Source organism: Struthio camelus, chromosome 4 (genome assembly GCF_040807025.1).
Source record: "Struthio camelus isolate bStrCam1 chromosome 4, bStrCam1.hap1, whole genome shotgun sequence".
Lineage (NCBI taxonomy): Eukaryota > Metazoa > Chordata > Aves > Struthioniformes > Struthionidae > Struthio > Struthio camelus.
Window position 1 is genome coordinate 46,369,830 of NC_090945.1, and position 15,532 is coordinate 46,385,361.

At 38.3% G+C, this 15,532-nt stretch overlaps 1 protein-coding gene across 2 annotated transcripts in view; it reads left to right on the top strand.

The window, feature by feature from the left end:
- GALNT7 (polypeptide N-acetylgalactosaminyltransferase 7) overlaps window positions 1-15,532 on the top strand; it is a 77,827-nt gene that overhangs the window by 41,871 nt on the left and 20,424 nt on the right. For both annotated transcript variants that reach the window (XM_068942502.1, XM_068942503.1), the window contains exon 3: window positions 9,861-10,027. In XM_068942502.1, coding sequence (XP_068798603.1) covers window positions 9,861-10,027 — 167 coding nt within the window. The remainder of the gene's footprint in view (window positions 1-9,860; window positions 10,028-15,532) is intronic.

Consider the following 15,532-nt stretch of genomic DNA (forward strand, 5'->3'; position numbering starts at 1 on the left):
ATTCTTCCTTTTTGCATTTGAACTTAGTCAGGAGTTCCCCTTTCAGCCAGCCTGGCTGTCTGCCATGCCTGTGTGACTTCCTGCACATGGCAATGGGCTGCTCCTGTGTTTGGAGGAGGTTATTTTAGAAGATCCAGCCTTTCCTTGGGCTCATTTGGCAAAGGTGTAGCACCTGAAATCATGAGCTAGTCATGACAGGTGTTGGGAAACATTTTAATAATGGGTTTCTCTATTTAAAAAAAAAAGGGGGATGATCAAAAAGGGAGATAAAACTGCCTGATGGACTGGTGAATACTTTATATGTACTCTGAGAAGAGGCAGTGTGGTATGTGGTCCATTTCAAGAGCTGCACCTGGTTACAGAAGACCAAAGCAATGTGACTTGCTCCAGAGCATCTGTATTTCTTTAAAAAAAAAAAAAATACAGTGCATTAGTTGCAATAGTTTCTTTGCACTTTTTTTTTTTTTTTAAATCTCCAAACCATTAGGAGAAAGTACATGCTTTCTTTTTGAAATTTTGTTGCTTTAGAACAGCCCCCCTCCACATCTACTCTTTCCATGTGTATGTTTTGCTGGGCTTAGATCATTCGTTTGTTTCACATTGCACTTAGGGCTGAAATTTAAGTCAAGAAGCATTCTCTTAAAATATATTGTAAGTGATGTTCTGTGAAACTCCCTGTCTGTCCTGTTAACTAATTTACATTATTTTAGAGCCCTTAAGCCAGGGATGTTCATACCGTTGATCAAATTTTATTCCGGGATAATTAACTGTGTTGGCTGTAAGAAAGGATCAGCACTCAGCATGTTTTGCTAAAACTTGATATGCTGTTGTTATTCAACCAATAGAAGACTTGCTTACAAGTTACTTTTATTGACCTGGAGGGTTTTAGTATTATGATTCTGTTTGTGCTAGATTTTTTGACAGCCTCTTTTGACGAACGTCGCAAGAATTTTATCCTGACTAGTTTGACTGGGAGAGGAAACATCCTGACTCTTTATGAATGTTTATGACATGAGACAAGTTAATCTGTAACTGAATTTTTTTCAATGTCTGTATTGTTGGCTGTATTGTGCATAAACCAAGTACCTCAGGCTGCAGGCAGATTAGAAGGTTCTGCAGCAGTCTGACCGCAGCATTTCTAGCGTGGTTTACTGACAAGGGCTACATTTCATAAGCTACTATTTAAAAGCTGTGAATTGAGACCAGCTATTTTGCTGCTCTTCTGTAGCATAACCTACTAGCTGCTTTCTTGTCATGGCAAGACGTGGTGTGCATTTTCTGGCAGTGATTTGTGGTGTTCTGGTGGAAGTACACTGGAGAGTAATTTTATATTAGATAACTGCTGTCTTTACACCAGCGTGTTCCAGAATTTTAACTGCATCACCCACACACATCTGTCAGTCTGATCATGGCAAAACAAATATTTTTAAATGTTTTTTTCCTTTTGTGGATTGTCCTCTTCCAGCTTTCCCTTTTAATGGCATTGTTGCTGTTACAGGGCATGTCCTCTGGACCGTACACATTCGTACTTGAATTATTGGATCTGTTATCATAGATCACCTTTTCATTTTAAACAGAACAACTGGTGATAAGCTTTTTTTGAAAAGCCTGAAGAAATAACTCTTCCTTGCTTGAGTACAATGTTCCTTGTATACAGAAATGTATTTTTGGACAACTGTTCTTTTAATCTTGTTTACATTTTACAGGTTTTGCTTTTCAAGTGTTAGTTGCTTATCATAGTAAAATTGTATGACTCTCTAAAAATAAGGCAGCATTTTATTTTTAAATACCAGGCTGCACCTAATCCTACTGTTGCTGGAGAAATTATAGATACGTTTTTTACACCTAGTCTGAATCAGAAGCAATAATTCATTACAGGGCTTCTGAAAGCCTTGTAATCGCTCCCAAGGTTTTTATAGAGCAGTATTTTGGATAGTCAAATCGGCAGTCAGTCAGAATGGGCTTGTTCTTAAAATTATAAATGTAGTTTTGAAGGGTGATTTCCCCCCCTCCTCTTTACTACAAGCAGAGGAGGGAATTCTTGCCAAAAATAAAGAATTCTGAGTTTACTTAAATATAGACACACATACAGACCTATGTGTTAGTATAAGTTTTTTTTTTCTGTTGTAGTTTGGTGAAGACCTGCCCTTTCGTTGGTGCAAGTACTATTAAAGATGTCAAACTGCTGTATCAAATTTTTAGTGCTGGGCTTGAAGAGGGAGACAAAAAGTCTTTAGTTATAAACAGTTACTCAAGATACTAAATAAGGCAGATTAATCTTGGCTGCTTATTAGAAAGGGATGATCTTTTTACGCTAGGTGAATAACATGAATTTAATATGTTCCCTACAGCAGTTAGTAGTCCAGTCAATCACGTCATCACTAAGGAGATTCCATAGAAAAGCTCTGGAGTGGAGCGTGCTTTCTCTAGGAATGTGATTAATTGCTTAATTATAGCACTGTGCAAATTACATATTTGATACTGTTACATGAAATAAGCTTTCAGTAATTACTGTTGGTATCTGTGTCCTTGGAAATAGAGCATTAGGGACTTGGTTTCATTTCACAGGGTTCCTTGGGGAAAATATTTTATTCAGGTGTTACAGTACCCTGTAACAGTTCTGTAACTAACACAACTAATTTTTGTAGTAATAAATCTTGGTGTGCTTTACTGAGACCTAGGACTGAGACCAGATGAATTATGGTGGTCAAACTAAATCAAGAAGGCTAGGATTTTGACTGGAAGTTATCAGCTGCCTTACTGTTGGCAAGATTCCTGGAGGAAAAATATGCATTTAAAATGCAATTAGCAATTTATTTGTCAGCGCATCTCCTACTGGTCAGGAAGGCGTAGAAATCCTGGCATTGTCCTTAGAGGGAAAACAAGCATTTTCTGTTAACTCTTCAGCTCCCAGTAGTGAAAACTGTCGTGAAGATAGATCCCATGTGTGTTTAACGTTGGCTGCTAGCATTTTGAGTTTTAAATTTCAACAGATAAATAATTTGCCCTGAGAGTAGAAAGCAGTTGACGCAGGCACTGGATTAAGGTATCTGTAATTGGATTTACTTACCTGTATGTGTGCTTTCTGAAAGGAGAGCACTGAGCTCTGAACAGAACTCTCTGTTCAAAAACATGTGTAGCGCAGCACGCGGAGTTCTCCAGGTGGAGTATATTCGAGCCCTACCTTAAACCTTGACTTTGCAGGAAGGGTGAGGGGGAAGAAGTACGAGGCGTTTCCTGTAGCTGCTAATGTGACCTTTCAAATGCAGTCCTCCTTTGTATAAATTGTGGGGCAAGTGGAGGAAGCAGTCTGTCAAATGCATTGTAATCTGAACGCGTTCAAAACCAAAAAATTAAAATAACTTATGCTCGGTCATGTTTCTGTTACCAAAACTTACTGTGTTAAAGCATTTAAATGAACTTACATGGTATAAATTGTAATTCAGTACTGAGCATGGACAGGAACTTCAGGGTTTAATATCTGATGAGTGAGGCATGGTAGAAATATTAGATATTTCCTGGGGACTGAACCCACTGCCCCAAGAGGTTCTCTCCAGCCTTTTGTTTCTTGTATTAGGGAAAACCTGTCAGTGTTTGATAAATCCCCATCTTGGATTCTTTTGAGCGGTATGTAGGCAAATGCATTGAGTAGTAACTTCCTAAACAGTGCATACCTAGTAGGAGAAATGGCAAGAACTGCCATATGCATCGAGTTTTTAGCATCTCATCAGTATTTTCCAACAATTTTTTAAGCTCTGTTAGTGTTAGAGCAGCTCAAAGTGTGAGGAAAAATACAAGCACTGAAAAACAGTTATCAGCAGGTGACATATAATCTCAAACCACTATAAACATGAAATGCAACTTAAAATACAATTTAAAATTGTGGTAAGCTCTCCTTTGCATTAATATAAAACTGTTTGTTTTAATGTCTTAATTACACATTCAGGAAGCCTTGATAATATAAATGCTAAATAGAGACCTTCAGCTTTTTACTGATTCAGGGCTCGGCTTGAAACGGAACTGATTAGCGCTTCTTAGGATTTGTCTCCTGGAGCACTTACAGGAATTCAATGGCAATGACGGCAACCTGCTGCCTCAGAGAAATCTCTGCTGCTGCATTTTGGTCTGAGCATGCAAGTGTAGTGCTTTAATATTAGGGATAAAATCCAGAGAGGGACCTGATGCAGCTTTGGTAAATGCAATGCTAGTTTTGTGTCTGACCCAAGGAAGATAGTCTCAAGAAGGAAGGTTGGTTGTGGCTGCATGCTGTTACTCTTCTCTAGTATTTAGGTGCTTGTATACGAGGGAATTTATAAATTCAAGATTATATGATAAACACTTCAGCTCAAGATCTCAATTTGCCCTCTGAGTACAAGTATCTATCTGATTAGGGCTCACTTATTTGAATGGCTGTCATTGGTGCTGTCAGTACTTACATTTTTGCTTGATGGCTGGAGTACTCTTGTAGGAGCAGCAGCCCATAGGTTGGGCTTTTTTTAGCCTGAGGAAATTTGAGCCTGCATCTGCTGCAGAGGTGATCGCTAACAGGGAGGCTGTGCAATCATGCAGTCCTTGGACCGTGCACCCGTGATCAGATGTGTGGGGCCAGAAGGAGGTCAGCAGGAGCAAGCCAAAGTTGAGGGCCTTGTGCCTGGGGTACATAGCTGGAAGAGCAGAAATTTACTTGGGCAAGGAGAGCGCCAATCCAGATCTTTGGCTTCTTGTGCAGAGGCTTAAGGGGTCTCTCCCGCAGTGACCGGTGCACAATTTCAGCTGTGATCCAGGGAAAGGGACCCTAGTGTGGCACAGTCCCTGCGAGTCCCGCTCTCTTGCAGGCTGGAGAGGGAGTAGGAGTAACTTACATGCAAACTGAGAGTCCAAAGTAGTGTCACTTAGTTTATCTACTGCATTGCTACTGTTCCCTTGAAAGGTCTCTTCTCATTCCAGTGATGTGTCGATCTGTGTTTTTGCTCAGTAATGCCAGGGTTTTTTTGAGGATTGATCTGAAACTATTGATTCATTTAACTTAGGATCCCTCCCCTAGAGGGAGGAAGGCTAACAGAGCTCTGTGCTTCCCTGCAATGTTGCTTAGGGCGAATGCTGCTGTTCTTTCACAGATGCATACGCTTCAGCTTCTTCTTGTCCCATACCTTAAGTGGTTACAGGGTCGGGAAATGTGATAGAAAGTGTCTAGCGGCAGCAGCAGCTTAAGAATGCTGCTCTTTCCTGTGTCTCTCTTGCAACATGCTGTCCTCTCAGTTACACTGATAATAATTATATATATATATATATATATATATATATATATATATATATATATATATATATATATATGTGTGTGTGTGTGTGTGTATGTATGTATTTGTTTTGGTTTTGGGGGTTTTTTTAAAGCTTATTTTCACTAATTTGTTTCTCATGTCATCACAATTGTCGTCCTGCAGGCTACGTTTGAAATGGTGCCGCAATACAGTGTGTGGGCAGGACAGGGCATCCAGAGGATGAAGGCAGAGGTTGAAAAGTCATTAAATCCTCTTTGTCACAGTCTCCTTTGTACTTTGAAGCTATTGCCCCGTGCCAGATTTCAGTAGCTGCAGCTTATGGCAGTGCAGTGACTGTCCAGGCAAATCTGCTTGATCCTATCTTTCAGAAATCGAAACGCGAGAGGCTGCAAGCTTAGGCTTTTTATGTTCCTTTCAGGACTCTCAAATTTGTAGGTAAACTAGTAGTGTAAAATTCGGCTTCAAATACAAGGAAAACGTACTCGTGGTTACCTGGTGTTTATTTTACCAACCACTGGATGTCACTGCTGCTCCACAGAAAGGTTCTTCCCAACCTCCTCTCTGTGGATTTGAAGGAAGAGTGGAGGCTCTTGATTTTGGCACCCAAATAATTGAATAAAGTTGACATTTATTGGAAAAATTGCCACAGCGCTTAAAATATGTGTTAACTGTGTATATTTACAACTACCACTATGTTTAAAACCTCTAATCCTCAATGCAAGCTAAGAGATGAGACTGTATGTACAAGTTACTGCAGTCTGTTACAGCTTATGGGCTTGATGATGAGGCACCGTGTTGACTGTCCAAGAAGTGAAGTCAAGTTTCTGGAAAAGGCTAAAATTATGATCTTACTAGCAGTATAAATGTAGTGTTTTTATGGCTTGCAAGTGGCACATTTAGCCAGATATGATTTTTCAAGTTTAAAAAGTAAAATGTGCTGACAAGTCTGCAGGGATTAAGTTGGATGTGTAGCAAGAAACCCATCTAGACCTCTATTTTTATGTTTTAAACAGTATATTAAATACAGAGCAAAAATGCTTTCAGATTGCTTTTAAATTGCAAACAGATGTTTTGTACTATTCAAGCTTTTGTAATCAGTTGGAGTTTTTTTAATTATGTTAAGCTACTTAGTATCTTTTTGCTCTTATGCTGTTAACCGTTTTATTCCTAAATATTATTTACCTGTAGTAAGAGGAAAAAATAAGCCAGCAAAATGCTTTGGTTTTTTTGTAATGTTGCTTTGTTTCTTTTGTCTGTTGAAATGAAAAAAAAGTTGGCAATTTGAAATGTAATCATTATCTTTTTAGTTGGAGAGCAAAAAAAAATCTTATGTAACCTTCTCGTGATGGAGGTGAGCAGCACAATGGAACCTATGTCAGATACTGCCTTCTCCCATGAGGCAAATGTACTGTTACTTTCTGCTGTCTTTCCATGGAGTTTTTGTCTGGCCTTCAGCTGGCCTTCCAGTTGGGCATACGAAACACCCCTTTATGTCATGCGCTCTCATATAAGTAAATCACAAAACTTAACTCACAAGAATATTGATGTAAAACAGAACACAGTTCTGTTTTTAATCTGTTACTAAACACACAATGCAAAAAATTTCCTCCAGCACCTGGCTTGATGTGCACCTAGATGGCCTACCCATTTTATCTCTGCAAAGAGCTGATAGTTGTCAACTGCTTAAATGCTTGTGCGACGAACCAAAGTATTACAATTTGAAATCTGTTGAAATCTTTTGAGAAGGATTTGTAAAAGGAATGCATTAGAGGCCTGAATCATGCAGTTTAAAAAGTCAGTCTAGCACTTGTATGTTCACAGTTTATAAGTATGATTAGCTGCAGCGAGTTCAGGCATAAAAACAGTTGAGATGTAGGATCCTGGAGTCAATAAACCGTGCTTTTAGAGAGCATGCTGTTTCAGAGGTTGCTCACATCAAGCCTGATTAAGAAAGAAAAGGCCTTATCATTAGTTAGGTCTTAACTGTAGTGCTTTTTGATTCTGTCGTTTTCATTTCCTACAGGAACAAAATTAATAGTATATATCTACCGATTTTAATTTCTTTTTCCTGGTAGGTGGAGAATTGTTGCTATTTCCTTATAAGTGAAATTCGTCCTTCTTGACCAAAGAGGTGCTGTTTAAATACCTATAGCTGTGTTGCATCACTGTGTTTTTTGTTTGCTTGTTTGTTTTGAGGTTTGAGTTTATTTACTTTAAGAACATCCTTTCAAACACAGGAATGATTCTTTGCACTTCAGCTCTTTGTTGTACAGAGAGAAATATAAGTGTGGAAGCTTGAGCATCTGTAAACTTCAATGTCTGCATTTGTCAAGAATAATACGCCAAGATAGATATATCTGAAAAGCTGGATTCTGTCTAGTGGAGACTTTACTTGCTGGAAGATGAAGGAAAGGAATAAACTCCTTAATCTTTTGCCCATTGAAATTAAAAGCAGTATGTCCCTCTGCTCTGTAATAGGAATTGTATTGTTATATTTGGAAAAGGGGGCTGGTGATCAGATAAAAAAAAATTTCCAGATAGCAGACTACCTGGACTGGTTGTAATTGGGGGAGACTGTCTGCAGTCTTATTTAGGTACACAGGTGGGTAAATGGGCATTACAACTGCAAATGAAATGTGTTGTTGATAAACATGATTTAATGAATATTGGAAAGCATGGATTACACATTCATGTTGCTTGTTTCTAAATCATCTGTAATTGTTCAGGAAAAAAAGATCTGGGTCTTTCTGGACATTTTATGCGAAAAACTCTTGTAGTATGCATCAGTGGATGAAAAAACAAGCCAAATACGAGGGTATGTAAGGAGTGAAAAACAAAAGAAGGAAATGATTATGCCGTTATGTGCATTTAATGACATGTCCTTGTGTAGAGTATTTGGCTCTTGCAATATAGAGCGCTGTCTGCATAACATCTTGTTTAGAGAACACACAGAGAAAGGGAAGGACAAGGTGGATTCTATATTCCCTTAATGAAAAAAAGAGAGCACAGTGGAACTGAAAAGCAAAATGTGTTAAATGGATATGAAAGTGCTTTTCCATGGCATGCAAAGTTAGAACTTACCAGTACAGCTGTTTAAATTGAAAGCTCGATAGGAATGAACAGAGGAAATAGTCACATTTGCAGTGTCTCTGTCTTTCCGATGCTAGTCAGTATGGTACAGCTGGTTGATGGCAACTGTGATATGTCATACTAGCTAAGAAATAAGATAGAAGATTTATATTATAACCGACACATGCTTGACTCAGCCTATTACTTGGATGTCCATTCTATGCTTTTGTAAGGGAAAAGGAACTTTATTTTGATTGAATGCGTTATTACTGTGATAGCATTTATTAGCAAATTTTAAATAGGCATTAGAATTTCAAATGAGCTCTAAATTCTTAGCCTTTTCTTAAAATTACGTGTCCTTTCAGTGTGAAATTTGTGACTTACCTTTTATCCTTTTGAGTTTTCTGCACCATTTTTGTTCGAGGTCTCTCTCTGCCTTCCCTTTCCCCTCCCCCCCCCCAAAGAAGATACCCTTTGATATTGGGCCGGGGTTGAAACTGGTCCATTTTTTAATGTTAATTTAAAAAATGCATATAGTTGCACTAATTTGGCCAAAGCTGTTACCTTGTTAGATCTGGTGAAACATGTGACCCTGCATTTTTAGTAGGAGAATGGAAGACTGGATGAGTTTGCTGATGTTTTTTTCATCTGTCATTGGTTATACCTGAAAGCTTAAACTTGAATAGTAACTTTTAAAGATCATTTCTGGGCTGCCACAAGATTACGTTTTCTCCCTAAGCAGCTATGATTTGCTGTCAGATTTTACAAATGCAGATGGTTTTATGCAGTGCAGCTGAAGAGCATTTCACTTGCTGCTGCCGCCCTTCGAGCAAAACTACTACGTTTGAGTATGTTTTGTTGCGAGAGGGCAGAAATTAACCACATTTGATTGTCTCACCACAACTGTGTTTGTAATGTTGCTAATTATGCACATCCAGCATGTGGACGGTATAAAACAAATAGAAACCTTTTACAGACAGTCCTTCTACTGGGTTCTTTCAATCCTACTACCTTACTAAAAGGGGCTTTAAAAACCCCAGCTCTATCCTATTGTGTGTTACGTAGTAGGTGAGACAGCTTACTGTGTCAGTCCATCCTAACTGTGAAATCTCATATTTCGAAGGGGAACCGCGTCTTGAAAGCCACCATTTTGGAGTTTTCTCCCACTTTTCTCTACCAGCTGCCAAAGCAGCAGGGTGGTGGTGGTAGCACTGTCTCTCGGGGTCTGTGCGATGCCATATGAGTACACAGGAGGAAGCAGGTAGCGGTTTGGGCAGCATTCATTGCTCACCAGCTACATCCTGCACCTCTTTTGGGAGGAAAAAAGGTTCACTAGCTGGAAGCAGGCTGCTATTTGGGCCTTGTACATCTGTGATGCACATAAGGTATATTAAGGTGTATACATTTCATATCCTGTTTCATCTGAAGTGAAGGTTTCACTTGTGCAAACGTGTTATTGAACAGTTCCATGAATCCTTTTGTCAAAACTAATCTAATAAAATCTTTTTACAGATGCAAATACTGGCATTATGATGATAACCTGCTCACCTCCAGTGTTGTCATTGTCTTCCATAATGAAGGATGGTCCACGCTCATGAGGACAGTTCACAGTGTCATTAAGAGAACACCAAGGAAATACTTGGCAGAAATTGTGCTGATTGATGATTTTAGCAACAAAGGTATATTTGGAATATTAACACACTATTTGTAGAAAAGCAAATATCAGTTAAAAAAAATAGTTTTCTTTCAATTTATTACCTGCCATGGATTAGAAAAGTAAGTTGATTCTTCATAGCCATTTCAGTTGTCAGTGAAGTGAAAGCTCTTTTCCAATGAATTGCTTACACAAAGGATTGCCACCTTTATGAATTCAACTATTTGAAATACAGAATTTGTGGTGGGTTCTCTTCGACAATTAGAGTGTTATATAGTAGAAAGCTGGGTTAGTTTCACTCTTAACTCTTGTCAAAATGCACATTTTGAAGGAGTTTGTCCTAAGCCTGTTAGGAATAATTTCTTTCATTTTATTCCACAGAGAAATCCTCATTTCAGTTTTTTACTATAATACAAGTGTATCTAAGGCTGTTTAATTATTCCCATTCATTTTCACTATCTCTTATTTTTAACATCCTCTTTTAAACATCAGGTTGAAGTTGTTATTGTTTCTTACTGGGAAAAGGGGACACTTTTAATAATTTAAGCACCTTTTAATTTCTTCCTTTCTTTGAGTCTTATGTATTCCAATCAAAGTTTTCAGAAGTCCAAAGATTTTCCTCTTTGCTTATAATATACATCCTGGTTTTGGCTTTTATTTACAATGTATGTACTTATGATTCTTTTAAATACAAACATACACTGACTTTAATAGTGGTGGTATCTGCAGAATTAACGCACATTGAGGATGATCACGGAGAAGAATAGAAAGTGGTATGTTAGAGACGCCAGTTTAAGGTGATTGATACAGTGGATATTGGCCTGATACGTGTTTTTAAAACTTTAAACAAATTTCAAAATAGTGTATCAACAAGCACAGGGTCAATTTTTTACAAGGTTTTATTGCTGCATAGTTCTTTAGTAGATATCAGCAGAGAAAAGGAGTAGATGCATAAATAAAAACCTTTGTAGGCACATGAAGTGCATTCTTGTCACTGAGACACCATTCAGACATCAGTTACTACTTCTGACTTTTTCTCTCACTCATATTATCTAATTTCTTTGTCCCTTGCCTTGTATGGCAATAACAGTATTTCTGCTTCATCCACAGGTTTGTGGGAATAAATCCATAAAACTTGGGAGGCATTCAGGTATCAAGAAATAGTGATCTAAAAAAGTACTTAGAAAGGCTTTTGATAGGATAAAGATTTGTAGGAAATGCGAATCGGAGAATGAAATGTCTTCAGTAGCTCTATTGCTCTGTAAATTGTAGTTTCAAATCTTTGCCCTTTGCATGTCATTTGATGCTGTAAGACTGAAATTGCAGGGTAGTTCCTCTGCAGAGCTAATGTTCTGTTTTGACATAACGACATACGTACTGACAGTCTTTCAGTTGATGTTGACGATCAAGGGTAGGTTTTTAGGAGCCCCAGCAAGTCTGAGCTGGTCAAGGAGCGTAGGATATATACACTCCCTTTACCCTCCTCTTTGTTTTTTTAATAGCTGAGTTGGGTAGTGGCACAGAAAGCAGATGAGTCTATTCTGAAACTCTCAATTTTATCAAGTGATCTGAGCTTCTCCCAGTTCCAGCCTCCCAGGAGGAGTAGTTTTCAGTTGGTATAACCAGCTATCAGTTTGAAAATTGAACTCATCCCACAGTCAGGATTGTCTTTTTTTTTTTTTTTTATGTAAATCACTATTAAAAATACTTAATATATGTGATAATTTTTATGTCATACCGTAGGTAGGTAGGTAGGTATCATTTTCTGTTTGTTTTTACAGGAGAGGAAAAGTTACCTGTATTATACACTTCACTACATCTGGTTTAGTGTAATAAAGACACTGGATACTGCATAATGGTCTCCTGTATCCTTTTACAGCCTTTGAGAATTTGGCTTGGATATACGCACACGCTATAAAACAAAAATATCTTCTCTCCTAAGGGATATAATTTTAATAATTCAGTCAGCAGACTTGTACTGTATTTTTCCTTTTCGGCTGGGATCACAGCTTTTCTTCAGGGCTGTTCAAGGACTGACTGAGTTAGCAATATAAAATAACTATGACACTGACGGCCTCTAGAAATATAACTAGATTTTTACTAATGATTAGACTGAGTTTTACATGAGTAAATACATATGTGTGACTCATGGGATGAGTCTGCCTGGCATAACAGTCGGTATTTGTATTTTCCAAAATACAAATATTGTTACAAAAGCATACTATTTTTCAAGAAATTTGTTTTGAGCTACAGAACTTTATTTATGCTCTCTGCTCATATATGAATAGTTAGCAGATACAACTGGCCTGGAACTAACATCCGGCAAACCTTTATGTTTATTTTTCCCACACTTAGTTTTCCCAAATAACTTTCCTAAGTCACAAAATTTAGTGAAGCAAGCACAGGATGAAACTTTCTCCTATGTATGAGCAGCTGGCAAACAGGCATGGACTGGAACGGCTCTGAACACCTTGCTGCAACTGTTCTCTTTCACTTAGAGTAATTCTGTAAAATGCTTTAGGCTGTTACTTGGTAAACATAATTAAGTTAATTTCTATAGTTCCAGTTGCATTCTAGACCAAAAACAAATGTGAGAGTAGAATCATGCACCGCTTCTTTCTCCCTCGAGAAAAGACAGAACGAGTAAGGTCTGAGAAGTGTGCCAAGCTGCCTGAAGAGATCTCCAGTCGTTAAGAGGGAGCTGCAAAACACACGCTCTTAATCATAGCACAGCTGCTGGTGGCTTTTTGCTTTTTCAGACAGAATAACAGCAGTACTGATAGAACAGATTCAGACTTCAGATTTTTCTCCTTCCCCGCCTGCTTTTGGACTGCGTGCTTCATATCTGACTTCAAAGTCATCAAAGGCTTATCTCAGGGAAGCTTTCCCTGGAGCTCATGAAATGCAGCAGCGAAGCAAAGCTGGCAAAGCAATGCCAGTGCAGCCAGGGCCTGAACGTGCCAGCTCTGCAGTGAGGAGCGGACCTCTGATATCGGTGATGAAGACGCATACAGGGGCTTCCCAGAGAGCACTGGCTCACGAGCTCCTGCCGTCGCTGTTTTGGTGATGGCAGAGGAGGGTATATGAGGAGGAAGAGTACCTGTAGCTGCTGTGGCTGTTGCGCTGTGAGACCGATGCTTAGGGAGACGGGTGCTGAGCCAGACAGACGCTTGGTCTCCCTTAGCGTGGCAGTTCTTGTTTCTTAGTCTCCCACTTCTCTAGTGACCTGAAATTAAAAATGAAGCGTAGCTGTTGCAAATGCTCCTAAATGCTGGATTAAAAATAAAAGGTCATAGAGAGCATTGTGTGTCCTTCTTTATGAGAATTCCTGTTTTGTTGGAAGGGAGTTACAGCTATATATAACTGCATATATCAAGGCTGTGTGTTGTAACTTATGGGGAGAAACAGTTAAAATGTAGTGTTTGGGAAATGTTATTTTCATTGTAATTCTTTGTATAAAGTCTGGGAGCAGGTTTTTTTGCACCATGGCACTCTTCTCCCTTCCTTCCTTCATCTCAGCGGTGCATTTTTAGTGTAGACAACTATGTAGAGAGATGTGCTGAATTCTCCTGAGGCCTTTTTTTTTTGTGACAAAACACAGAGAATGGTAACAAGGTGATGATGCCAAGCTAATTGAATTTGACGGTTCTGATATCTGAGAGCAAAATTCTGTATTAATGTATGTTAGAATCCAAAAAGCAGAAGCTTCTGCCGCAGTATCTGTGGCCACACTAATGCATATGGACTTTCTTTTTCTACTTTGCCATGAGTGTTAGCTGTCTGGAGGTTACAGCTGGAACAGTAATAAGGATTCTTAACGCTGTCTTTTCTGAAGCTCTCTAGCTACTTGTTACCTATATAAGTATCACCTTTATTGCTTTCTGAAGATTCAGGGTCAAAATCTCAAGTGGTGCAGCTCACTTTTGTAGCCCAAGCACCTGCAAAAAGTGGGGTAAATGCTCTTTATCAGTGTTTGTAGTAGCTTTCAAAGATTTTGTCTACCTTTTGTATTAACTTATTTTTGAATTATCACTACCTATATTCCCACTGATGCAGTATCCCATTAGATAGCAGAATGAGAAGAAATTAGCACAGACTGATGACAGTACTTTTATTAACTTGTTTAATAGCATTTGCTGTGAGGAAACAGTAGCATTAACCGGTACTTGCATTACAACTAAGAGCTCGACATTAGTAGTGCTGCGGTACTGGGAACTCAGACGCAGCTGCTTTAGGGAGGACTTGGGATTCCGTCTATATAGTTCTCAAACTGACATCAGTAAAGAGTCAAGGAAGAAAATCAGCTGTGTGCCCTCATCCCCCAGTTGTAATCTTCCATGCCTAAGATGTTTTGGAGAAAGGAAATGTCTTTTTAAAAAATACTGATTCATACTTGAATTCATGCACTAAGGCATGAGCGAAGAGCCAAAATAAGGGAAGATCAGATTGGTGGTTGTAATATTTTGAAGGGTAGTAGATGCAGTTTTAAACAGAAAATAAAATACTTGGAGGCTGCTGGCAGATATCATAAAGTACCCAAATACACATTTTAGGCGGACAAAACTTATTACTGGCCAAACAGTATTTCTAACCATAGAAATATTGGGCTTTTATACACTACTGTCACACAACCTTGCAAAGCCAAGTCTTTATTATATGGGAAAGGGGTAAATTCACAGTTTTCCTGTGGGAAATAGCACTTGCTCCTAGCCCTGGCAGGGTTTCAGATAATGGACTGCAAAGTCCTGAGACTTGTACTGTAGAAAAGCTTTGCACAATCAGTATTACAGGATTTTACAGCTCCCTGTGAGCCTTGCGTTGTTTAACGTTTGATAACTAAAACATTTGGCTTCGTAGGCAGGAGGGCTGGAAATAACTTTAGGATTTAAAAATTCTAAAACTTTCCTGACAGTCTTTCAGTAACACTTGGAATTTACAGAATAAATAATGGGGTGGTGTAAGGATTCTATTAGCACTTCTTTGGGATGACCTCATAACTCTCTTGAATTTATTCTTTAAAAATTATATCACTGCTATCATATCATATATTCTATATAAATTGTGTGGTGTGTTATTTTATGTAGCGTATGTGATAAAAATTTTTCTTTCTCTACTCTGATATTTGAATACCCATGAAATTTTTCTAATGCACGAGGATTTACAAAAAGCTACAAATGTGCATAAGGGGGAAGGAGAAGAGGCTACATAAAACTTCTGCTTGAGAAAACTGTTGTTTTAGTAGAGTTGAAGAGAAGGGATAACAGTATTAAAAGGTAGCGTTTTCAAAAGATTGTCTGTTCTTCATCAGAATTGCTGAACTCAAGTTTGGAAACTTAAAAAATCAGTTTCTATTTCAATTATTTATATGTAGCCTTTGTTTAAACTAGCATTTTTTTGAATACTTTCATCAATAATATAAAATATAGCAATTGCACTAAAATATAAGGCCACAGCAAACTCCAGGCTTATATCATTTTAATTTCGGCTGCAGAAAGTGTTATAGCTGAATTAACTTGATGGCTTATTGCTG